General features: G+C 47.4%; 1 protein-coding gene across 1 annotated transcript in view; it reads left to right on the plus strand.

The window, feature by feature from the left end:
• Positions 1–26,054, plus strand: part of LHCGR (luteinizing hormone/choriogonadotropin receptor) — a 444,743-nt gene that overhangs the window by 193,592 nt on the left and 225,097 nt on the right. The window contains exon 3 of the mRNA XM_063918688.1: positions 12,782–12,856. Coding sequence (XP_063774758.1) covers positions 12,782–12,856 — 75 coding nt within the window. The remainder of the gene's footprint in view (positions 1–12,781; positions 12,857–26,054) is intronic.

Below are 26,054 nucleotides of genomic sequence, written 5' to 3' on the forward strand. Positions count from 1 at the left end.
TGCACGCCCACTGCAAGTGCTGGAAGGAGCACCCGCAGTCCAGTTCCTGATAGTCAAATTGAAGATGTCACTGTTGAAGTACACCAGGATGAGGATATGGGTGTTGCTGGCGCTGGGGAGGAAATTGACAAGGAGGATTCTGATGGTGAGGTGGTTTGTTTAAGTCAGGCACCCGGGGAGACACCTGTTGTCCGTGGGACGAATATGGCCATTGACATGCCTGGTCAAAATACAAAAAAAATCTGCTCTTCGGTGTGGAATTATTTCAACACAAATGCGGACAACAGGTGTCAAGCCGTGTGTTGCCTTTGTCAAGCTGTAATAAGTAGGGGTAAGGACGTTAACCACCTCGGAACATCCTCCCTTATACGTCACCTGCAGCGCATTCATCATGTCAGTGACAAGTTCAAAAACTTTGGATGACAGCAGAAGCAGTCCACTGACCACTAAATCCCTTCCTCTTGTAACCAAGCTCCTGCAAACCACACCACCAACTCCCTCAGTGTCAATTTCCTCCTTACCCAGGAAAGCCAATAGTCCTGCAGGCCATGTCACTGGCAAGTCTGACGAGTCCTCTCCTGCCTGGGATTCCTCTGATGCATCCTTGAGTGTAAGGCCTACTGCTGCTGGTGCTGCTGTTGTTGCTGCTGGGAGTCGATCGTCATCCCAGAGGGCAAGTCGAAAGACCACTTGTACTACTTCCAGTAAGCAATTGACTATCCAACAGTCCTTTGCGAGGAAGATGAAATATCACAGCAGTCATCCTGCTGCAAAGCAGATAACTCAGGCCTTGGCAGCCTGGGCGGTGAGAAACGTGGTTCCGGTATCCACCGTTAATTCAGAGGCAACTAGAGACTTGATTGAGGTATTGTGTCCCCGGTACCAAATACCATCTAGGTTCCATTTCTCTAGGCAGGCGATACCGAAAATGTACACAGACCTCAGAAAAAGAGTCACCAGTGTCCTAAAAAATGCAGTTGTACCCAATGTCCACTTAACCACGGACATGTGGACAAGTGGAGCAGGGCAGACTCAGGACTATATGACTGTGACAGCCCACTGGGTAGATGTATTGCCTCCCGCAGCAAGAACAGCAGCGGCGGCACCAGTAGCAGCATCTCGCAAACGCCAACTCATTCCTAGGCAGGCTACACTTTGTATCACCGCTTTCCAGAAGAGGCACACAGCTGACAACCTCTTACGGAAACTGAGGAAGATCATCGCAGAATGGCTTACCCCAATTGGACTCTCCTGGGGATTTGTGACATCGGACAACGCCAGCAATATTGTGCGTGCATTACATCTGGGCAAATTCCAGCACATCCCATGTTTTGCACATACCTTGAATTTGGTGGTGCAGAATTATTTAAAAAATGACAGAGGCGTGCAAGAGATGCTGTCGGTGGCCCGAAGAATTGCGGGCCACTTTCGGCATTCAGCCACTGTGTACAGAAGACTGGAGCACCACCAAACAATCCTGAACCTGCCCTGCCATCATCTGAAGCAAAAGGTGGTAACGAGGTGGAATTCAACCCTCTATATGCTTCAGAGGATGGAGGAGCAGCAAAAGGCCATTCAAGCCTATACATCTGGCCACGATATAGGCAAAGGAGGGGGAATGCACCTGACTCAAGCGCAGTGGAGAATGATTTCAACGTTGTGCAAGGTTCTGCAACCCTTTGAACTTGCCACACGTGAAGTCAGTTCAGACACTGCCAGCCTGAGTCAGGTCATTCCCCTCATCAGGCTTTTGCAGAAGAAGCTGGAGACATTGAAGGAGGAGCTAAAACAGAGTGATTCCGCTAGGCATGTGGGACTTGTGGATGGAGCCCTTAATTCGCTTAACCAGGGTTCACGGGTGGTCAATCTGTTGAAATCAGAGCACTACATTTTGGCCACCGTGCTCGATCCTAGATTTAAAACCTACGTTGTATCTCTCTTTCCGGCAGACACAAGTCTGCAGAGGTTCAAAGACCTACTGGTGAGAAAATTGTCAAGTCAAGCAGAATGTGACCCGTCAACAGATCCTCCTTCACATTCTCCCGCAACTGGGGGTGCGAGGAAAAGGCTAAGAATTCCGAGCCCACCCGCTGGCGGTGATGCGGGGCAGTCTGGAGCGAGTGCTGACATCTGGTCCGGACTGAAGGACCTGCCAACGATTACTGACATGTTGTCTACTGTCACTGCATATGATTCTCTCACCATTGAAAGAATGGTGGAGGATTATATGAGTGACCGCATTCAAGTAGGCACGTCAGACAGTCCGTACGTATACTGGCAGGAAAAAGAGCCATTTTGGAGGCCCTTGCACAAACTGGCTTTATTCTACCTAAGTTGCCCTCCCTCCAGTGTGTACTCCGAAAGAGTGTTTAGTGCAGCCACTCACCTTGTCAGCAATCGGCGTACGAGGTTACTTCCAGAAAATGTGGAGAAGATGATGTTCATCAAAATGAATTATAATCAATTCCTGCGTGGAGACATTCACCAGCAATTGCCTCCTGAAAGTACACAGGGACCTGAGATGGTGGATTCCAGTGGGGACGAATTAATAATCTGTGAGGAAGGGGATGTACACAGTGAAAGGGGTGAGGAATCGGAGGATGATGATGAGGAGGACATCTTGCCTCTGTAGAGCCAGTTTGTGCAAGGAGAGATTGATTGCTTCTTTTTTGGTGGGGGCCCAAACCAACCAGTCATTTCAGTCACAGTCGTGTGACGGACCCTGTCGCTGAAATGATGGGTTTGTTAAAGTGTGCATGTCCTGTTTATACAACATAAGGGTGGGTGGGAGGGCCCAAGGACAATTCCATCTTGCACCTCTTTTTTCTTTCATTTTTCTTTGCATCATGTGCTGTTTGGGGACAATTTTTTTGAAGTGCCATCCTGTCTGACACTGCAGTGCCACTCCTAGATGGGCCAGGTGTTTGTTTCGGCCACTTGTGTCGCTTAGCTTAGTCACACAGCGACCTCATTGCGCCTCTTTTTTTCTTTGCATCATGTGCTGTTTGGGGACAATTTTTTTGAAGTGCCATCCTGTCTGACACTGCAGTGCCACTCCTAGATGGGCCAGGTGTTTGTGTCGGCCACTTGTGTCGCTTATCTTATTCACACAGCGACCTTGGTGCGCCTCTTTTTTTCTTTGCATCATGTGCTGTTTGGGGACAATTTTTTTGAAGTGCCATCCTGCCTGACACTGCAGTGCCACTCCTAGATGGGCCAGGTGTTTGTGTCGGCCACTTGTGTAGCTTAGCTTAGCCATCCAGCGACCTCAGTGCAAATATTAGGACTAAAAATAATATTGTGAGGTGTTCAGAATAGACTGGAAATGAGTGGAAATTCTGGTAATTGAGGTTAATAATACCATGGGATCAAAATGACCCCCAAATTCTATGATTTAAGCTGTTTTTTAGGGTTTTTTGAAAAAAACACCCGAATCCGACAAAAAATTTTCGGTGAGGTTTTGCCAAAACGCGTCCGAATCCAAAACACGGCCGCGGAACCGAATCCAAAACCAATACACAAAACCCAAAAAATGTCCGATGCACATCACTATCATATATCATATATATATCTGTGTAGGTGTAATATTATTTAATTGCCTCTCTTGGCAGTTTGATGCATCACCATTGATTGTCTCTCCACACATTACAGGCAGTTGGGATAACATTTTACTTATGGCACCCCTAAAGGTGGGAGAGCACTAGGCAAAGTGCTCTAAGAGCAACGTCGCCTAGTATTTCCCCTCCCGGGACTTGGCTGGTCGGCGGCAGTGCGTACACACTGAGCGATATGCAAACGATATCACTCAGTGACGTCACGCCGCGGCCGGGCCTTGTATGCATTTGTTGGACGTCATTTAATTTATCGTTAAGTGTGTATCCACCTTTAGGATAAAAGGTCTTTATTGATAGATTTGGGGGGGGGGGAATAAATGAAGTAGATAGGGCCTGCAGTTGTGCTTCTGACTGTCCACATGGCTTATTATTGGCAGCCACTAGCACCGGTTGTGGCTATCACTTTGAACATAAATAATTTGATTTGGTCCTGGACCACCAACCCACGGCACCTCTGCAAGAGCCTCACAGCACCCCAGGGTACCTAAGTACACAGTTTGGGAATCACTGCACTATGGGGACCATTTATTATATATAGGGTTTTAGACCAATATTAACCATGCAAGCCTGGATAAGTATCTTATAACCTGAGTTTTGTCCTGATTCCAGGACAGTTAAAAGAGTTGCCCTGGTAACAAACAGGTGCCCCTTTTTGTGTCACCCACTGCTATGGTAGGTATGTGCGGCAATAACGGATTGTTTTTACAGGAGAGCAAAGTACTTTGAAGTACTGGGCATGACCCAGTGGATATGACACGCCGCAGTGTGATGTGGTCACATGCCTATTAGCATGACCACACCACCTCCTTCTGCATAAAGAGTGGCGCGCACACACTGTCCAGATTACAAACATCTAAAAGTTATATAACTGATGTTACACTACTTGACTACAGCAGAGGAAGGTGGTGGAGGCATAGACAGATGAACAGACAGAACACCATATGGCGGTATAGATAGATGGCCAGGAGGGGGCATACACAGACAAACGGACAGATAGAGCACCATATGGGGGTACAGATGGACAGACAGATGGACGGGAGGGGGCATAGACAGACAGATGAACAGACAGAACATCATATGGCGGTATAGATAGATGGACAGGAGGGGCATACACAGACAAACGGACAGACAGAGCACCATATGGGGGTACAGATGGACAGACAGATGGACGGGAGGGGGCATAGACAGACAGATGAACAGACAGAACATCATATGGCGGTATAGATAGATGGACAGGAGGGGCATACACAGACAAACGGACAGACAGAGCACCATATGGGGGTACAGATGGACAGACAGATGGACGGGAGGGGGCATAGACAGACAGATGAACAGACAGAACATCATATGGCGGTATAGATAGATGGACAGGAGGGGCATACACAGACAAACGGACAGACAGAGCACCATATGGGGGTACAGATGGACGGACGGGAGGGGGCATAGATAGACAGATGGACGGGAGGGGGCATAGATGGACAGATGAACAGACAGAGCATCATATGGTGGTATAGATAGATGGACAGGAGGGGGCATACACAGACAAACAGATAGATAGAGCATTATATGGGGGTATAGACGGATGGACAGGAGGGGACATAGATGGAGAGATGGAAAGAGGCGTGGGCGGAGAGAGCACCATATGGGGGCATAGATGGAAAGGTAAACAGACGGGAGGGGGCATAGATGGACAGATATGGTTGGATCCTCTAACTATACAAGATGCAAAGGATGAAGCTGTTATGGGGCTTGGGGGGGGGGGCGAAGGCAATCCAACTGCACCCACCAAAATGTATTATTATTTAATATAATTTTTTTTTGTTTCACTTTTACATTTTTATTTACCGTTGCCACACCAGGTTTAGGGCCCCGCAGTGTACATCAGTGCGCAGCTGATGGTTGTGGCGCTGTATAAGCACAGGCACTGCCCCGGCGCTTCTACTGCAGCCACGCTTTCAGATTCTGTAGAACAAGCGGTTCTATCTCTCTCCTCCCTACCAGTAAGTACACTGCCGGGCCCTGAACCCGCCGCAGCAGCAGTAAGTAAAAATAAAAAAATGTTTGCTAGTGGGTGCAGTGGGATTGCCTTTGGGGGCGCCCAAGCCACCGGGCCCCATAGCAGCTGCATCCTCTGCCCCCTCTATAGTTACGCCACTGTGTGATGGACCAGCAATCTAGATTTAGTTAGACACTGATCTAGATCCTTGCCAAAGCCGAGCTAATCTTCCACTGCGTAGATAATGATAATTCCTTTTTTATAATCACCAATTGTTCTTTTTATTTAAAGTATGTTGTCATGAATAAAAAATAAGTCTCATGTTCCACTCTTATAGTTTGTGGTTTATATTTTACTACTCTACAAAGTAAGAATTGATCAGAGTATTTTCTTAAAGTTTTTTTTTTCACCATGTACAACGTGTTCCCTGTCATCTAATCCACATTGATTTTAGCATTACAGTGTGATCTGGGTTTTTTAATTATTATTGTTATTATTTCTTACCAAAATTAATGATATGCTAAACATAGCAGGGAAGAGGTATATTAGTATTTAGAATCAAATTTTCAATTAAGCAATTAAAACAACTTCATTTATTCATTAAATATTTCTTATAATTACTGTTTGATTTAGCCACATTTCTGTCCACATTTATGTCCTACATTAATTATAAGAGTGAGGGAACATCGGAACTCTGGACCTAAATCATGTTTGTACGCAATAGCCGATATTCACGCAATGGCGCAATTATCGGCAGATTGTGTGCGTGCTGCGATCTCAATGCACATGCGCGAGGATGCTGCTGCGATCCCGCTCGCACTGAGGGGGTTATTCCGAGTTGATCGCTCACTAGCAGTTTTTAGCAACCGTGCAAACGCTATGCCGCCGCCCACTGGGGAGTGTATTTTAGCTTAGCAGAAGTGCGAACGCCTGTGCAGCCGAGCTCTACAAAAACAGTTTGTGGAGTTTCAGAGTAGCTCTGAAGCTACTCAGCGCTTGCGATCACTTCAGCCTATTCGTGTCCGGATTTGACGTCATACACCCACCCAGCGAACGCCCAGCCACGCCTGCGTTTTTTCAGACACGCCTGCGTTTTTGCAAACACTCCCTGAAAACGGTCAGTTGACACCCAGTAACGCCCCCTTCCTGTCAATCTTCTTGCGGCCGCCAGTGTGAAGAAAAACTTTGCTAGAACCTGAGCACAACCACAAAGAGCTTTGTACCTGTACGTCGCGCGTGCGTATTGCGGGGCATACGCATGCGCAGAAATGCCGTTTTTTCACCTGATCACTGCGAAAATTGGCAGCGAGCGATCAACTCGGAATGACCCCCTGAGGACGTTGTCGCAGAGTGATTGACAGGAAGTGGCGGTTTGGAGGTGGTAATGGGGAATTTGTAGGGAGTAGTTGGGAAAACACAGGTGTGCCATGGCCATTTCAGGGCGTGTATCTTCTGATGGCTGCGTGATCGTACGTGTATATTCACGGCATCTGAGTCGCTACTGCTGTGGCCAGTCTGCGTAGCCATAGACTAACCCTTAGCTTCGATGTTCTCCAGAGTTGCGTATAGTCTGCTTTTATGTACGCAATTACGTTTGCGCTTGAGTCCGGTGGGTGTCTATTCATTTCTGGACAGCAGCAGCACTTGCTAACAGTAGCAGGTCCGTAGCCTAGAGAATCACACTTGCTAATACATTGTGTACAAACATAATATAGGCCAACCATGTCATATTTATTTGAACGTTTCTATCATGTTGGTCGAAGTGTACTCAGAAACACTGTTTTCTGCAGTCCTACTGGAAAGTGCAAAATGGGGCAGTACGGAATGGGGCAGTACGGATGGTGTAATGGTTAACATTACTACCTCACAGCACTGAGGTCATGGGTCAATTCCCACCATGGCTCTAACTGTGTGGAGTTTGTATGTTCACCCCGTACTTGCGTGGGTTTCCTCCGGGTAATCCGGTTTCCTCCCACAATCCAAAAATATACCGGTAGGTTAATTGGATCCCAACAAAATGAACCCTAGCGTGAATGTGTGTGTGCGTGTACATGTGGTAGGGAATATAGGCCCTCATTCCGAGTTGTTCGCTCGGTAAAAATCTTCGCATCGCAGCGATTTTCCGCTTAATGCGCATGCGCAATGTCCGCACTGCGACTGCGCCAAGTAAATTTGCTATGCACTTAGTAATTTTACTCACGGCTTTTTCTTCGTTCTGGCGATTGTAATGTGATTGACAGGAAATGGGTGTTACTGGGCGGAAACAGGCCGTTTTATGGGCGTGTGGGAAAAAACGCTACCGTTTCCGGAAAAAACGCAGGAGTGGCCGGAGAAACGGAGGAGTGTCTGGGCGAACGCTGGGAGTGTTTGTGACGTCAAACCAGGAAGGACAAGCACTGAACTGATCGCAGATGCCGAGTAAGTCTGAAGCTACTCAGAAACTGCTACGAGGTGTGTAATCGCAATATTGCGAATACATCGTTCGCAATTTTAAGATGCTAAGATTCACTCCCAGTAGGCGGCGGCTTAGCGTGAGCAACTCTGCTAAAATCGCCTTGCGAGCGAACAACTCGGAATGACCTCCATAGATTGTAAGCTCCACTGGGGCAGGGACTGATGTGAATGGGCAAATATTCTCTGTAAAGCGCTGCGGAATATGTGTGCGCTATATAAGTAACTGGTAATAATAATAATTTAAAATATAGTGACAAGTTTGAGATTTTGACAACTGTAACCAACCAGACTTTAATTGTGGAGCATCTTCCTTAAATGTCCCTTCCATGCCAGAACACTTAAATGATTCCGCACCGCAAAAATGCAATCTAGCGTTTACATTTTCTAGATTAGTCCTCCTATACTGTACCTCAAGTGGCAGCAAATACTGTAGCCCCTCTCAGAGCTCCAGGTCCCGGGTGACATGGAAGTGCCAAATGTCTTTCTCACTCAAAATATGCGACTTATTTGCATATATGAAACTGAAGTCAACAAAACAACATTGCTAGCTTGTACTGATCAATTTGCTGTGCGACATTTGTACATCTGAGTGCAAATTAATATGTATAAAATTAGTGATGAGCGGATTCGGTTTTACTCGGTTTTACTCGGTTCTCAAAACCGAATCTTATTGGCTCACTGATGTCACGTGTTTTGGATAGCCAATAAGATTCGGTTTTGAGAACCGAGTAAAACCGAGTAAAACCGAATCCGCTCATAAAAGTGCTACGATGCAGCGGCCCCGGCTTTTTGTTGCGCCAAGTTCCGCTGTGCTTCATCTGTGACATCATACATGATTAAATTAATTCCTGTGTGGTTAAAGTCGCAGCCCATGTATCTAGTGCCGACTGAGTGGTGTTCCGCTGTGTCTGCAATGCAAATAAGACACAAAATCAAAAGAAAAATACGGTACAGTGCTCGTCTGAGTTGGCGGGTGTCTTGCACCATATGGCATATAGACACTAGAATCAGGGGTAGCCAGTTCACGGATTCCAGACCACCTAGCTGGTGCGCAGGTGTAGTCATTACTAACTGTCACATTTTCAAACATGTGGTGCATTCATTCTTAATCGCCACATTCTACAGATCGACAAGTGGTCTGGAAAACATGAACTGTTGGTAGCTCTCGAGGGCCAGGGTTGGCTACCCCTGCAGGCTACATGTGAATGATGCAGACATGTGACATGAGTGATGCAGACACTGCCATCACCCCTGAAATACATGGCTTTACTTATAAAATATATATTGAATTTGTGCAATAACGGGCATATGATGTCACAAACAGAGCCGTCTTTTCATATGGGCTCAATGGACAGTTGCCCAAGGGCCCCAGGAGTGTAAGGGCCCTAGGCTGATAGCTCAGAGTCTATACAACTTCAAAGCAGTGGTCCCTATCTGAGCCTGTTAATTGCTCTTCCCAGTCAGATATCTCAGGTTCTATCTAATTTAGAGTTTTTCTGAGGGTATTCTCCAAAGGCTGGGACTCTCCCCTTTCGGTGGACACTAGCAGCATGTCTCTAATATGCCCAGAACAAGAGATTTCAGCCTTCCAGCAGCTGGTCGCTGCTCCAGCTCCACACGCCTGTATGCCGTTTTATATTTTCATTAGTGGATTGCTCTGACTCCTGAACTCTGATCCCCAAGTTAACAAAATTTATTTCCAAGCAAGCTGCCCTCCCACCGGAAAATTATGAATATTAAGCCCACTCCACTATCCACCCCTCCCCTGCGTATTAAACACCCCCTACCACCCTGGAAGTCATGTACCAGGGCCCCTTCATTCAGCCCAATGCCCCCTTCTACAGTTTAGTGTTCACCCTCCCGCCTCATTTCCCACCATCTGTGCAGTAAAGGAGTAATTAGAAATTACTGCTCCATGTCTTACATGCTGAGTGGAAGATAGAACACCCCCTTCCGCCTGCAGGACATCAAAGTTGCCGCTGATAGCACCCCCCACCCCTACCCAGGCCCGGCGCTACCCGCTCAGCAAAGGGATGTAGAGCAGGTAGGCACCAGGCTGGAAAGGCGCTCTCCCTGCTCTGTCTCCCCGCTGCTGCGCCTGGCCTCCCTACTGCTGCTGGCTGCTGTGCCTGTCACTGCATGGCAGGAAGCGGCGCTGGCTGCTTAAAGCCTCCTCAGTCCTCTCCCCCATCCTTTGACAGTGACTGCACGGCTGAAAAGGGACGGAGCTATGTGTGTGGAGGGTGCGGAGCTACATGGGAAGAGGGGCGGGGCTACATGTGACTAGCAGACTGCAGTGCCACAGAGGAGGACATGCTGCTCCAGATCCTGCCAGCCAGGGAGAGTAAGTGAGAAAGTCTCTGTGTGTGTGTGTGTGTGTGTGTGTGTGTGTGTGTGTGTGTGTGTGTGTGTGTGTGTATGTACGTATGTATGTGTGTGTTTTTATGTATGTGTGCAGGGGTGGGGGGGGGGAATGTGAATAAACTGCATTTCTGTGGGCGTTATATGTAAGCTGCGCTACTACTGGGGCGTTACATGTAAGCTGCGCTACTACTGGGGCGTTATGTGTAAGCTGTGCTACTACTGTGGCGTTACGTGTAAGCTGCTCTACTACTGGGGTGTTACGTGTAAGCTGCTATACTACTGGGGCATTATGTGTAAGTGGCGCTACTACAGTGGTGTTACGTGTAAGCGGCGCTACTACTGGAGCATTACGTGTAAGCTGCGCTACTACCGGGGCGTTACGTGTAAGCTGCACTACTGCCGGGGCATTACGTGTAAGCAGCGCTACTACTGGGGTGTTACGTGTAAGCTGCGCTACTACCGGGGCGTTACGTGTAAGCTGCACTACTACTGGGGCATTACGTGTAAGCAGCTCTACTACTGGGGTGTTACGTGTAAGCGGCGCTACTACTGGAGCATTACGTGTAAGCTGCGCTACTACCGGGGCGTTACGTGTAAGCTGCAGTACTACCGGGGCATTACGTGTAAGCAGCTCTACTACTGGGGTGTTACGTGTAAGCGGCGCTACTACTGGAGCATTACGTGTAAGCTGCGCTACTACCGGGGCGTTACGTGTAAGCTTCACTACTACCGGGGCATTTCGTGTAAGCGGCTCTACTACTTGTGCCTTACGTGTAAACGGCGCTACTACTGGGTTCATTATGTGTAAGCGGCGCTACTACTGGGGCATTACATGTAAGCGGTGCTACTACTGGGGGCGTTATGTGTAAGCTGCGCTACTACTGGGGTCGTTACGTGTAAACTGCGCTATTACTGGGGCGTTACATGTAAGCAGCGCTACTACTGGGGCGTAACGTGTAAGCTGCACTACAAAGGGGGCATTGTGCGTAAGCAGCGCTAATACTGGGCTCGTTACGTGTAAGCGCCGCTACTACTAGGGCATTACGTGTAAGCGGTGCTACTATTTATTTATTAACAGTTTCTTATATAGCGCAGCAAATTCCGTTGCGCTTTACAATTTGAAATGACAATAACAAACTGGGTGATAACAGTCATAGAGGTAGGAAGGCCCTGCTCGCAAGCTTACAATCTATAGGGAAATAGGCATATGTACACAAGGAAAGGTGCTATCTATACTGGGGGCATTATGTGTAAGCTGCGCAACTACTGAGGTGTTATGTGTAATCTGCGCTGCTACTGGTTTTATTTTGTACAAGCGGCGCTACTACAGGGTTTATTATGTGTAAGTGGCGCTACTACTGGGGTCATTATGTGTAAGCGGTGCTACTACTGGGGTCATTATGTGTAAGCGGCGCTACTACTGGGGTCGGTATGTGTAAGCGGCTCTGCTACTGTGGCATTTTGTGTAAGCTGTGCTACAACTGGGGCATTATGTGTAAGCAGTGCCACTACTGGGGGTGTTTTAAATGGGGGTACTATTGGGTGGCCACGCCCCCTCCTTGTGAGACTACATCCCTTTTTCGACGTGCGCTGTCCCTTTGTAAAGTATGGAAGGACGCAAGTTTATAGTTTGCAGGGGGGAACGAACACCCTAGCACTGGCCCTGCCCCTACCCCTGGTGGATAGGTAGGGGCCCCAGTGCATTGATTTGCCCAGGCGCCTGCACTGCTGTTAAGATGGCCCTGGTCACAAAGGTCATTTACACAGCAATAAAATGCATTTGAACATCTACAACTATTTTTAAAACACTGCCAGCACCTTGTAATTAATTATCATGAGAGCTGAAAGACAAAATACAAGACAGGAAATTGGTTAGTATTTACTATCTGGGATTACAGTCTTCTCCCTTCCGCCCATGTTGCCTAAAATAATTTGGCTCATAAAGTCGTTAATGTCGCACTGATCCTATTAGTTGCTAGCTGACACTGCATTCTACTGAATATTGCTTTATCCCACATAGTAAATCTATTCCAGCAATATTGAGTTAGAAGTGGATTGTAATTAAGACTGATGAGACCTAAACTGTGGAGGGGGTGAATAAACTGTGTAGGGAGGCCTAGTCTTGACCTAGCATGGAGTAAATGTCACTCTGCTCCAGAGAAAGCCCCTCCATCCACACTAATACTTGCTCAAAACAGAAAACAAATGCCAAAATCACCCATTCTCAGTGTACGATTTGCATATGTGAGGTCAGAGTGTAACGTTACAGTACTTCAGAAGCGAGAACTCCTGGCATCTTCTAACGCATTTTCATGTGTTTTTGTTTTTTGTTTTTATTGTATGTTTGTGACAGAGCAATATCCCAAAGCGATTCGCTGGAACGAATTCACAGTTACGCGTTTACCAATCTTCCCAATCTGACAATATTGTAAGTAATTTTCTTTTTTTATTTCATTATTATTATTTTTTTAAACTTTACAGTATTTCATTATCCGTATTTAAAAAAAAACAACAACTCTATTAAAGAAAAAACATAAATAGGCAAAAAAAAAGTTCTGCTGTGAAGATGGGCAAAATTGTCTTAGTGTTCGACAAAACATTTGTCTCAATATATTTGCGTGAAACCCTACGCATTTTGCCACAGCACAAATGAATTATTGTCATCATCCCCCTACTATTTATTCCATGTAATATAATTTGCCAGTGCATGCTAAGCATCCTGCAAAACTTAATTCAAGTAACATTTTGTTCCCCTCTGTTTTGCACTTTTTGCTTGGGCAGATGTAACATGTGCAGAGAGATTTAGAGTTGCGTGGGGTGTGTCCAAACTAAAGTCTTAATTGCAGTGTAAAAATAAAGTGCCCAGTATTTACCATGGACAGAAGCAATACAACCCACCCAAATCTAAATCTCTCTGCACATGTTACATTTGCCTGCAGCGAATAGCATGTGAGGAATACACCCATATTCTGAGTCACATGCATCTTTGTGATTGCACTGTCCCAGTCCTCAATCACTATCATCTGCAGGAGATGCAAACCTAATTCCCATAACTCTAAATCGTGTGCTTTCAAGGATACGGATGCAGGCAGCATCACGTGTAGCATGTTAAAAATCACTACATGCAGCTGCCTTCGGATTTGCTTGCGACTCAGAAATAATTCTTTGGTGTCAAACTACTGTATAAAGAAAATACAAATGAAAGGCAATCCACATAACACATCTAAAGGCCCATATACATGGGAGAGATGTGTGCTGTGCAAACCGCTCAGCACACATCTCTCCCGCCGCTCAGCGCAGCGCGATGTGTGCTGAGCGTGCGGGGGGAGACGGGGGGGGGGGGGGGGGGGCGCTCATTTCACCCAGCGGGTGAAATGAGCGACTTGCTAAATTGGCTTGCATGTAGGCCCAATCTAGCCCCGGCGATAGCGATGTGCGGGGCCCTGCATCGCTATGGAGGATACACACGAGTGATCTGTGCTTAAAATCTAAGCAATCTAGTCAGATTGCTTAGATTTTAAGCATGGATCTCTCCGTGAGTACCCCCCTTAACTGTATGTACTGTGACTAGTTTCAAAAGAGCTAGACAGCCTTCTTATACCCCTTTCACACCGTCGCTTTGACCTGAGTTATTGCCCGGGTAACAAGGGTTGCGGATCGGTGTGAAAGGGTCCCCGAAAAATAACCCGGGTCCAGTGACTTGGGAATCCAACCCAGGTAGCTTGCAGGTTTGGACATGGGAAGGACCTGGGTTAAGGGGTAGTGTGAATGGGTAACCCAGGTCTTCCGTCTTAAGTCCCGTTTACAGCATTGGGAGTGCCGGAATCCCGGTGCTTGGAGAGGATGTAATCTACAGGGTCTGGCAGAACAGTTGGCACTGCACCCACGTGCAGTGTAAACGGTGCAACCCGGGAATGACCCAGGTCGGGGGTGAGGTGTGAACGGGTTCTGTCCCAGGTCGGACCTGGGATTTTGGTGTGAAAGGGGCATTACTAACATTTATACCCCTTTTAGACCGCCAGGTATGAGCATGGATTATGGGCACATGATCGTGTATAACCCGTGTTCAGGACTTCAGGTGCGGTCTGAAAGGTGCAAGGGTTGAAATACCGAGTCGAGCGACCTGGTATTTCAACCCTGATCACGAGCAGGCCGGCTCACTGTGCGGTGTGAACGGGAGCCGGATCATGTGATCTCCAAGCGACCGTGTCTTGCTCCTGTGTGCGACCTGCCTCAGGCGGTCTGAAAGGGGTATTATTCATAAAGCATGCTCTGTAACATCCAGCCTTGGCTGGTTTCCATTATAACAGCAGGAGGGTAAGAGTGAAAACCAGACCCAGGCTGGTGCCTTTATGGGGGGAGGAGCTACACAAATTAGCATGTCTCCTCCCAGAGGCTACCAGTCCTGTGCAAAAACACCTGTGGGGACATGAGTAATTAAGATTGGCATCACTAAAAAGACACCCAAGTAGTCCCAGAATAATGAATATGATTAAGACACATGTCCATTATATCAAAATAGTAAAATAAAAACACACACACAACCTTTTTCAATTACAAACTATTATCATTAAACATGTATAATAATCAAACAAATCCCCAAAGTCCTTGGTTCCCACAAATGCCATATTTAATATTGTTTTTTAAAACCATCTTAGCCCAAATGAATAAATAAAAACCACCACAATATCCCCATAACAAAGCCAACCTGTCCATACATTATAAACAACCAGAGCAAAAATTATTAAAGACGAAAATCCTTGGCGCTACCTGTCACCCGCAGCCAAGTAATTAGCATGGGAATATGCTTGTGAGGAAAGCAGTTAGCTTACGACATACGGAATCACGGCCGGCATCAAAACACCGATGTCACTCGGGATGCCAGCATCAGATTACTGACACCCGGCATCCCGATTGTCCGCACAACGGGACGCACTGTGGTCCTGCCTTGAGTGGGGGGATGGGGGTGATTAGGTTTAGGCTGCAGCGCCGGGAGGGTGAGGGACCGGGGAGGGAGGGTTAGGGTTAGGCACATAGAGGGAGGGCTAGGGCTAGTCATCAGGCGGGGAGGGTTAGGTTTAGGTAGCGGGGAAGGGAGGGTTAGGGTTAGGCACCACCTAGGACGGTTGGGGTTAGGCACCCACAAGGGAGGGTTAGGGTAGGGAGAACAGGAGGGTTAGGGGCCTTAGACGGGATGCCGCTGTCTGTATACTGACCGCCGGTACATCCCATCCATCTGTAAATCATACTAATCCCGCTTGTGGTTGTCTCGTGGTGACGGGGAGTCCCAGGGTCTCCCAGTTGGGCTCATATTTTATTCCATTATTCATAGAGTGTGGGGTTATCATTTTATTATGAGTATTTTTCTTTAGGATTGGTAATACAGACAAAATGATAAGGGGGATTCCGCATGAACCGCTTACGGCCTAATTCTGCTGGTGTAACATGACATCTCCCAGCCACGTGTAGAATAATGCCAGTATGCCTTGTACAAGTTATGCACATTTGCACAATACTCTTGTGAGTATTCAAATCCAAGCAAATTCTGGGGTATGGATCATAAGATCTACATAACAAAGGTCTACAGTCTTTAGGTTGACCACTATTGGTCGACATGCAGTAGGTCAGGACAACCTGACAAAAGGTCGACAGTAGAAAAGTTAGACAGAATGAAAAGGTCAACGCATGAAATGGACATGAAAAAAGGTCGACACAAAAAAAGGTTGACCCAGAATTTGTAAATTTTTTGGGGGGCCATTTTTGCCGTCAGAGCACGTGGAACCCAATTAGTATACCGCTTCGCTCAACGTGCTTCGGGCAAGGAGCCTTGCTATGCTACCGATGCGCTTGGCACAGGTTACCATTCTCAATCGTAGTCTACGTGGAAGTATGAAAACGTTGATCGAAATGCTAAAGAACAAAAAAAGATGTGTCGACCATGTGTGTGCCAACCATTTGCACCCTTTTACATGTCGACCTATTATCCATGTCAACCTTTTGACCATGTCAAACTACTGCAGTGGTTGATCTAATGACTGTCAACCTTTACATGGTCGACCTAGAGGCCAGATACCCAAATTCTGGCCAGAGTGAAATACAAGGACACTCAAATAGTCACAGAGCACAGCAGCAGAAAGCTTTCATCAGGAGGAGGTTCGTAGTGTGAAGCCAGGGGAAACTAGACAGGGTTAACAGATGCCTTCTTAGGATGAGGGTTAAGGTGGCATCAGTTGGCACAAATCAGAGTGCAATTTGTCTTAAGTGCTGAGATGAATTTAGAAGACAGAGGGGTATATGTATCAATTATTGGGTTTTAGACCTATTAATTATAATTACTTTTCGACACTGTTCATGGCACTAAGAAATTACGTAAAGCCCGAATGCATCAAAAGTCATATCCAGGGACAGGGGATCCACAACGTAGCCCATACGCTACAGAGGCTAATGTCATCTTCAGATAGCGATAGCAACCATGGGCAAACTGCTTGCTAAATCTGACAGCATCGCAGCCCCTATAGATGGGAGCTGCAGCTACTGTCAGAAATGGAGAAACCTTGTTACATTTGAGTTATATTTAATATGAAAATGGGTGGATAATTATATACTGCAAATATTGTATGATAAATAGGCCCCAGAGACTTAGGAGGGGAGCTAATGATACGCCTGACATCAGCTGCACTAGAACTATACAAGTGAGGGAAAGCACAGAGCAAATCAAGGGAAAGGAAATGTAACTACATATTATAAGAATGCCATTGGATTGTACAGGCCTGCTGACTAAAGGCTAAGGTAACCAGCCGCACAACACAGCAGACTACAAGGGCACAGTTAACGTTTTTCAATAAGGGAAGCTGTTACATATACTGTGGGCATTCGGGGCTCATTTCTTTGTACCCATGATTGAAAGGTGAGAGAGGGCCTAGATTTAAGTGAGTCTAATATACAGCGAGGCCTGGATTTGTAGAATGGCCATTTAGGCATGGGCCCAGCCCATTGTTTTATGTAGGTTTACCAGTATAAAAATAATCATTGTAACTACAGTGGTGTTAAAAAAAACTGTTATTTTCTACACATGGAGTATTTAATATGTCTGGGGGCACTGAGCAGTGGAGGTTTGGGAGGGGGAGGGATAGATAGATTTCAAATGCATATTGAGGGGAGCACTACGACCTCTAAGGCAAGTGCTCACATTAATGCTCTATGTACAATAATTTATAATAATAATAATAATACAAAATTATTATTATTATTATTATTATTATTATTATTATTATTACTTATTCATATTATATTAGGTGCCATAAAAAAGACCAATAATTAATAATAATAATAAAAATTATTATTATTATTATTATTATTATTATTATTAATTCATATTATGTTGGGTGCCAGAAAAAAAAAGACTGGTGTCATTTTCTATTGTATTTTGAATAATAGTGCTCAGCACTTCCTATCATTCACTATTTACACAACCCCCACCCCCATCACTCGTTTTCACTGAATTTAAATTCCAGAGTGGGATTACTGTACAAAAGGTGTGACCCGACTCAAGAAAAAGTGTTTGTCTGTAACAGTGCTATATGCCTTGAGTAATTTTTAACCCGTGCTTTTTCTTCTTTCTCTAACGTCCTAAGTGGATGCTGGGGACTCCGTAAGGACCATGGGGATTAGCGGCTCCGCAGGAGACTGGGCACAACTAAAGAAAGCTTTAGGACTACCTGGTGTGCACTGGCTCCTCCCACTAAGACCCTCCTCCAGACCTCAGTTAGATTCTTGTGCCCGGCTGAGCTGGATGCACACTAGGGGCTCTCCTGAGCTCCTAGAAAGAAAGTATATTTAGGTTTTTTATTTTACAGTGAGATCTGCTGGCAACAGACTCACTGCAGCGAGGGACTAAGGGGAGAAGAAGCGAACCTACCTAACAGGTGGTAGTTTGGGCTTCTTAGGCTACTGGACACCATTAGCTCCAGAGTGATCGACCGCAGGACCCGACCTTGGTGTTCGTTCCCGGAGCCGCGCCGCCGTCCCCCTTACAGAGCCAGAAGCAAGAAGAGGTCCGGAAAATCGGCGGCAGAAGACTTCGGTCTTCACCAAGGTAGCGCACAGCACTGCAGCTGTGCGCCATTGCTCCTCATGTACACCTCACACTCCGGTCACTGATGGGTGCAGGGCGCTGGGGGGGGGGGGGGGGCGCCCTGAGGGCAATATAAGACACCTTGGCTGGCAAATCATCACAATATATAGTCCCAGGGCTATATATGTAATAAATTACCCCTGCCAGAATCCATAAAAAAGCGGGAGAAAAGTCAGCCGAAAAAGGGGCGGGGCTTCTCCCTCAGCACACTGGCGCCATTTTTTCTTCACAGTGCAGCTGGAAGACAGCTCCCCAGGCTCTCCCCTGTAGTTTTCAGGCTCAAAGGGTTAAAAAGAGAGGGGGGGCACTAAATTTAGGCGCAATATATGTATACAAGCAGCTATTGGGGGAAAAATCACTCAGTTATAGTGTTAATCCCTGCATTATATAGCGCTCTGGTGTGTGCTGGCATACTCTCTCTCTGTCTCCCCAAAGGACTTTGTGGGGTCCTGTCCTCAGTCAGAGCATTCCCTGTGTGTGTGCGGTGTGTCGGTACGGCTGTGTCGACATGTTGGATGAGGAAGGTTACGTGGAGGCAGAGCAGAGGACGATAAATGGGATGTCGCCCCCTGTGGGGCCGACACCAGAGTGGATGGATAGGTGTTAGGTATTAACCGACAATGTCAATTCCTTACATAAAAGGCTGGATGACGTAGCAGCTGTGGGACAGCCGGCTTCTCAGCCCGCGCCTGCCCAGGCGTCTCAAAGGCCATCAGGGGCTCAAAAAACGCCCGTTACCTCAGATGGCAGACACAGATGTCGACACGGAGTCTGACTCCAGTGTCGACGAGGCTGAGACATATACACAATCCACTAGGAACATCCGTTACATGATCTCGGCAATGAAAAATGTGTTACGCATTTCTGACATGAACCCAAGTACCACATAAAAGGGGTTTTATTTTTGGGGAGAAAAAGCAGCCAGTGTTTTGTTCCCCCATCAGATGAATGAATGAAGTGTGTAAAGAAGCGTGGGTTCCCCCGATAAGAAACTGGTAATTTCTAAACAGTTACTGATGGCGTACCCTTTCCCGCCAGAGGATAGGTCACGCTGGGAGATATCCCCTAGGGTGGATAAGGCGCTCACACGTTTGTCAAAAAAGGTGGCACTGCCGTCTTAGGATACGGCCACCTGGAAGGAGCCTGCTGATAAAAAGCAGGAGGCTATCCTGAAGTCTGTGTATACGCACACTCAGGTTCTATACTGAGACCTGCAATTGCCTCAGCAAAATAGTGCTGCTGCAGCATGGGGGGTAATTTCAAGTTGATCGCAGCAGGATTTTTTTTAGCAATTGGGAAAAACCATGTGCACTGCAGGGGAGGCAGATGTAACATGTGCAGAGAGAGTTAGATTTGGGTGGGGTGTGTTCAATCTGCAATCTAATTTGCAGTGTAAAAATAAAGTAGCCAGTATTTACCCTGCACAGAAACAAAATAACCCACCCAAATCTAACTCTCTCTGCACATGTTATATCTGCCTCCCCTGCAGTGCACATGGTTTTGCCCAATTGCTAAAAAAAATCCTTCTGCGATCAACTTGGAATTACCCCCATGGTCTGATACCCTGTCAGATCATATTAATACCCTAGACAGGGATAATATTTTGCTAACATAGAGCATTTAAAGACGTCGTCTTATATATGAAGGATGCACAGAGGGATATTTACCGGCTGGCATCCAGAATTAATGCAATGTCCATTCTGCCAGGAGGGTATTAGAAACCCAGCAGTGGACAGGTGATGCTGCCTTTAAAAGGCACATGGAGATTCTGCCTTATAAGGGTGAGGAATTGTTTGGGGATGGTCTCTGGGACCTCGTATCCACAGCAACAGCTGGGGGGAAAAAATAAAAAATTTTTACCTCAGGTTTCCTCACAAAAGCCTAAGAAAGCACCGTATTTTCAGGTACAGTCCTTTCGGCTTCAGAAAAGCAAGCGGGTCAAAGGCGCTTCCTTTCTGCACAGAGACAAGGGAAGAAGGAAAAGGCTGCACCAGACAGCCAGTTCCCAGGATCAAAAATCTTCCCTCGCTTCCTCTGAGTCCACAGCATGACGCTGGGGCTCCACAGGTGGAGACAGGTGCGGTGGGGGCGCGTCTCGGGAACTTCAGGGACCAGTGGGCTTGCCCACAGGTGGATCCCTAGGTTCTGCAAGTAGTATCACAGGGATACAGGCTGGAGTTCGAGGCGACTCCCCCTCGCCGTTACCTCACACCAGCCTTGCCTGCTGCCCTCGGAGAAAGGTAGTACTGGCGGCAATTCACAAGCTGTACTTCCAGCAGGTGAAATCAAGGTACCCCTCCTTCAACAAGGCCGGGGTTACTATTCCAAAATGTTGTGGTACCGAAACCAGACGGTTCGGTGAGACCCATTCTAAAATTAAAATCCTTGAACACTTATATACGAAGGTTCAAGTTCAAAATGGAATCGCTCAGGGCGATTATTGCAAACCTGGAGAATTTCAGGGTATCACTGGACATCAAGGATGCTTACCTGCATGTCCCTATTTACCCTCTTCACCAGGTGTACCTCAAAATTGTGGTACAGGATTGTCATTACCAATTCCAGACGTTGCCGTTGGTCTGTCCCCGGCACCGAGGGTATTTACCAAGGTAATGGCCGAAGTACTTATCCCGTACTTGGACGATCTCCTTATAAAGGCGAGGTCCAGGGAGCAGTTGTTCGTCGGAGTAGCACTATCTCAGGAAGTGCTACAACAGCACGGCTGGATTCTGAATATTCCAAAGTCGCAGCTGGTTCCTACGACGCGTCTACTGTTCCTGGGTATGGTTCTGGACACAGAACAGGATAAAAAGGGTTTCTCCCAGAGGAGAAGTCCAAGGAGTTGGCGTCTCTAGACGGAGACCTCCTAATACAAATACAGGTGTCGGTGCATCAATGCACGCGAGCCTTGGGAAAGATGGTAGCTTCTTACGAAGAAATTCCATTCGCCAGGTCCCATGCAAGGATCTTCCAGTGGGATCTGTTGGACAAGTGGTCCGGGTCGCATCTTCAGATGCATCGGCGGATAACCCTGTCTCCAAGGGCCAGGTTGTCGCTGTGGTGGTGACTGCAGAGTGCTCATCTTCTAGGGGGCCGCAGATTCGGCATACAGGAATGGGTCCTGGTGACCACAGATGCCAGCCTTCAAGGCTGGGGGGCAGTCACACAGGGAAGAAACTTCCAAGGCCTATGGAAAAGTCAGGAGACTTCCCTACACATAAATGTTCTGGAACTATGGGCCATTTACAATGCCCTAAGTCAGGCTAGATCCCTGCTTCAACACCGGCCGGTGCTGATCCAGTCAGACAACATCACGGCGGTCGCTCAGGGAAACCAACAGGGCGGCACAAGAAGCAGGATGGCGATGGCAGAAGCCACAAGGATTCTCCGATGGGCGGAAAATCATGTGTTAGCACTGTCAGCAGTGTTCATTCCCGGAGTGGACAACTGAGAAGCAGACTTTCTCAGCAGACCTCCACCCGGGAGAGTGGGGACTTCATCCAGAAGTCTTCCAAATGATTGTACACCATTGGGAAAGGCCACAGGTGGACATGATGGCGTCCCGCCTCAACAAAAAGCTACAAAGATATTGCGCCAGGTCAAGGGACCCTCAGGCGATAGCTGTGGACGCTCTGGTAACACCGTGGGTGTACCAGTCGGTGTATGTGTTCCCTTCTCTGCCTTTCATACCCAGGGTAATGAGAATAATAAGAAGGAGAGGAGTAAGAACTATACTCATTGTTCCGGGTTGGCCAAGAAGAGCTTGGTACCCAGAACTCCAAGAAATGATCTCAGAGGACCCATGGCCTCTGCCGCTCAGACAGGACCTGCTGCAGCAGGGGGCCTGTCTGTTCCAAGACGTACCGCGGCTGCGTTTGACGGCATGGCGGTTGAACGCCGGATCCTGAAGGAAAAGGGCATTCCGGAGGAAGTTATCCCTACGCTATTTAAAGCTAGGAAAGAAGTGAACGCAAACCATTATCACCGCATATGGCGGAAATATGTTGCGTGCAGTGATGCCAGTAAGGGCCAAAAGGAGGAATTTCAGCTACGTCAATTTCTGCACTTCCTACAAGTCAGAGGTGACTATGGGCCTAAAATTGGGTTCCATTAAGGTCCAGATTTCGGCTCTATCGATTTTCTTCCAAAATAGAACTGGCTTCACTGCCTGAAGTTCAGACTTTTGTTAAGGGAGTGCTGCATAGTCAGCCCCCGTTTGTGCCTCCAGTGGCACCGTGGGATCTCAACGTAGTGTTGGATTTCCTGAAGTCGCATTGAGTTGAGCCACTTAAATCCGTGGAGCTACAATACCTCACGTGGAAAGTGGTCATGCTGTGGGCCTTGGCGTCGGCCAGGCGTGTATCAGAATTGGCGGCTTTGTCATGCAAAAGCCCTTATCTGTATTTTATATGGATAAGGCGGAATTGAGGACTCGTTCCCAATTCCTTCCTAAGGTGGTATCAGTTTTTCATGTGAATCAACCTATTGTGGTGCCTGCGGCTACTTGGGACTTGGAGGATTCCAAGTTTCTGGACGTAGTCAGTGTTATGATTCCCGTACTCCAGACCAGAGGTGATCTTATGGCAGAGGTCTGAGTACTGGGAAGATATGCTGGTTGTGGGAGCAGGAGAGCCTAGTAACCCCTGGCGCCCTAACTCCGTTGTCTCGCCCGTGTTATCAGAAATCCCCTGCGAGACTATGGTTGCTTGAGCCCATGGCAGCCGCGTTCGAAGGGCGGATTATGTCTGCCCAACCCCGATGCCCCCGCAGGTCTTAATGGGAGACAAAGGGAAATCCGAGACAGGGTGATAACAAGGGGCCCTCTGACTAAGCAACCAGGCCAGGGGTTACAAGCTAACTAACTTAAACCAAAGGTATGTGCGGACTAGCCGCCAGGGAAAAGGACAACCAAAGATCCACTGATCCGTTACTCCTATCCAGCACCGCTGGATACCAGAGTGGATCTGTGGGAGCGGAATCCTCCGCAAAAGCTCCAGAACACAAATAAACTAAATAATAAACAGTAAGCGGACAAGCCGCAACACACGGCTGCGCCGTGACTCACGAACACCACAGGATGTTAAAGGTGCTCGGTCAGACTCCAGGAATAGATGACAAACTTCCGAGTACAGGATCACTGAGGACAGGAACAACCGGATTGAGCAGGACTGGAAACTCTCTGTAGCTGACACAGGCAAACAGGAAGCTATCACCGGCGTCTGTAAGAAGTCCTGAGAGTGCCTTTATTCAGGAACCCTCCAATCAGGATCCAGACAAGGTAATCTCAGGTAATGCCGTGCAGCTTGCATGCTGCACGGCCAGCACACCAAAATATAATTAGAACAGACCCAGCAACGGGGAACGCGGCCGAACGTGGCGTCCCCGTTGCTAAGGTCAGAGCGGCTCCGTGCGCCCGGCGTCTAGCGTTGCCAGGGAGCCGGCGGCTGTACGCGCACGGCGTCCCTGGTTGCTAGGCGCCGGGCCGCACCGACGAGCGGACCCCGGCGCCTAACAGTACCCCCCCCTTGAGGAGGGGTCAAGGAACCCCTAAAGCCAGGTTTCTGAGGAAATTCTCGAAAAAATGCCCTTTTGAGCCTCGGGGCATGAAGATCCTCATCCAGGACCCAAGACCTTTCCTCTGGCCCATAACCTCTCCAATGTACCAAAAAATAAAGCCGACCCCGGGACAACTTGGAATCGAGAACCTTCTCCACCAAGAACTCCTGCTGACCCTGTACATTTATTGGTGATCTCCCCTGAGATATTTTACGAGGAAATCTACTAGACGAAACATATGGTTTCAGCAATGAGCAATGGAAGGTATTTCCGATCCGCAAAGTTTTTGGTAAACGTAACCGGAAAGCAACTGGATTGACTTTTTTGATAATGTGAAATGGTCCAATAAATCTAGGACCCAATCTGGCTGAGGTTTGTCGAAGTTTAATGTTGCGAGTCGACAACCACACCCTGTCTCCTACTTTAAAAGTGCACGGCCGCCGGAGCCTGTCAGAAATTTTTTTTTCCCGGAATGCTGCTTTTCTGAGAGCCAGGTGCACTTTTCTCCAATTAAGTTTAAGATGAGAGGTCAGGGCCAGAGAGGAGACAGAGGAATGTTGAAAAAATGAATTAGCTCTGGGGTGAAAACCAAAAACTGCAAAAAATGGAGACACATTGGTGGAGGAATGACAGGCATTATTATAAGCAAACTCCGCCAATGGAAGAAACTCAGACCAGTCATTTTGGAGTTTGGCCGAGTACAAACGCAAATATTGTTTTAGAGATTGGTTAACTCGCTCAGTCTGCCCATTGGATTGGGGATGATAGCCGGACGTTAAAGATAATTTCATCTTTAACGAAGCACAAAAAGACTTCCAAAATTGTGCAATGAATTGTGGACCCCGATCAGAAACAATATCAGTGGGTAAGCCATGGAGTCTGAAAACATGGCGGAGGAACAAGACTGCCAATCCCTGGGCAGATGGCAATCGGGGAAGAGCAATGAAATGGGCCATTTTGCTAAAACGGTCCACTACCACCCATATGACTCGGCATCCGGCTGACAGAGGGAGGTCCACCACAAAATCCATGGAGATATGCGACCATGGCCTAAGAGGAACATTCAAGGGCATAAGTTGACCTATAGGCAAAGAACGGGGAACTTTATGCTGTGCACAGACCTGACACGAAAAAACAAACTCTTTAATGTCTTTGGAAAGACCAGGCCACCATACTGAGCGGGAGACTAATTCCAAAGTCTTAGCGATTCCCGGATGCCCGGCAACTTTGCTATCATGAAACTCCGTCAAAACAGTTGCTCTCAAAAACTCAGGGACAAAAAGACGACCAGCAGGAGTATTTCCAGGAGCTTGATGTTGAAGCAGCTTTAACTGGGTAAATACATCCTGTGTGAGGCCTGCCCGAATGACTGAAGACGGAAGTATGGGAGTAACAGGACTGTTGTCTTGAACTGGAAGAAAACTGCGTGACAGGGCATCTGCCTTAGTATTCTTGGAACCTGGCCTGAAGGTGATAATGAATTTGAAACGAGTAAAAAATAAAGCCCAACGAGCCTGCCGGGCATTCAGTCGTTTAGCTGATTCAATGTATTGAAGATTTTTGTGATCAGTCAAAACTGAAATGGTATGAGTCGCTCCTTCAAGCCAATGCCTCCACTCCTCGAAAGCCCATTTAATAGCCAGCAATTCCCGGTTACCAACATCGTAGTTGGATTCTGCAGATGAGAATTTCCTGGACATAAAGGCACAAGGATGTAATTCAAGGGAATCCGGATCCTTCTGAGAAAGGATAGCCCCTACTCCAACCTCCGAGGCATCAACCTCAACAATGAAAGGCAATTCTGGGTTGGGATGTCTAAGGACAGGGGCTGAGACAAAGGCTTGTTTCAAGGCCTGAAAAGATAACTCAGCTTCACGTGACCAATTGGTAGGATCTGCTCCCTTCTTAGTCAGTGCCACAATGGGAGCAACTAGGT

This window comes from Pseudophryne corroboree, chromosome 4, assembly GCF_028390025.1.
Source record: "Pseudophryne corroboree isolate aPseCor3 chromosome 4, aPseCor3.hap2, whole genome shotgun sequence".
NCBI classification, from domain to species: Eukaryota; Metazoa; Chordata; class Amphibia; order Anura; family Myobatrachidae; genus Pseudophryne; species Pseudophryne corroboree.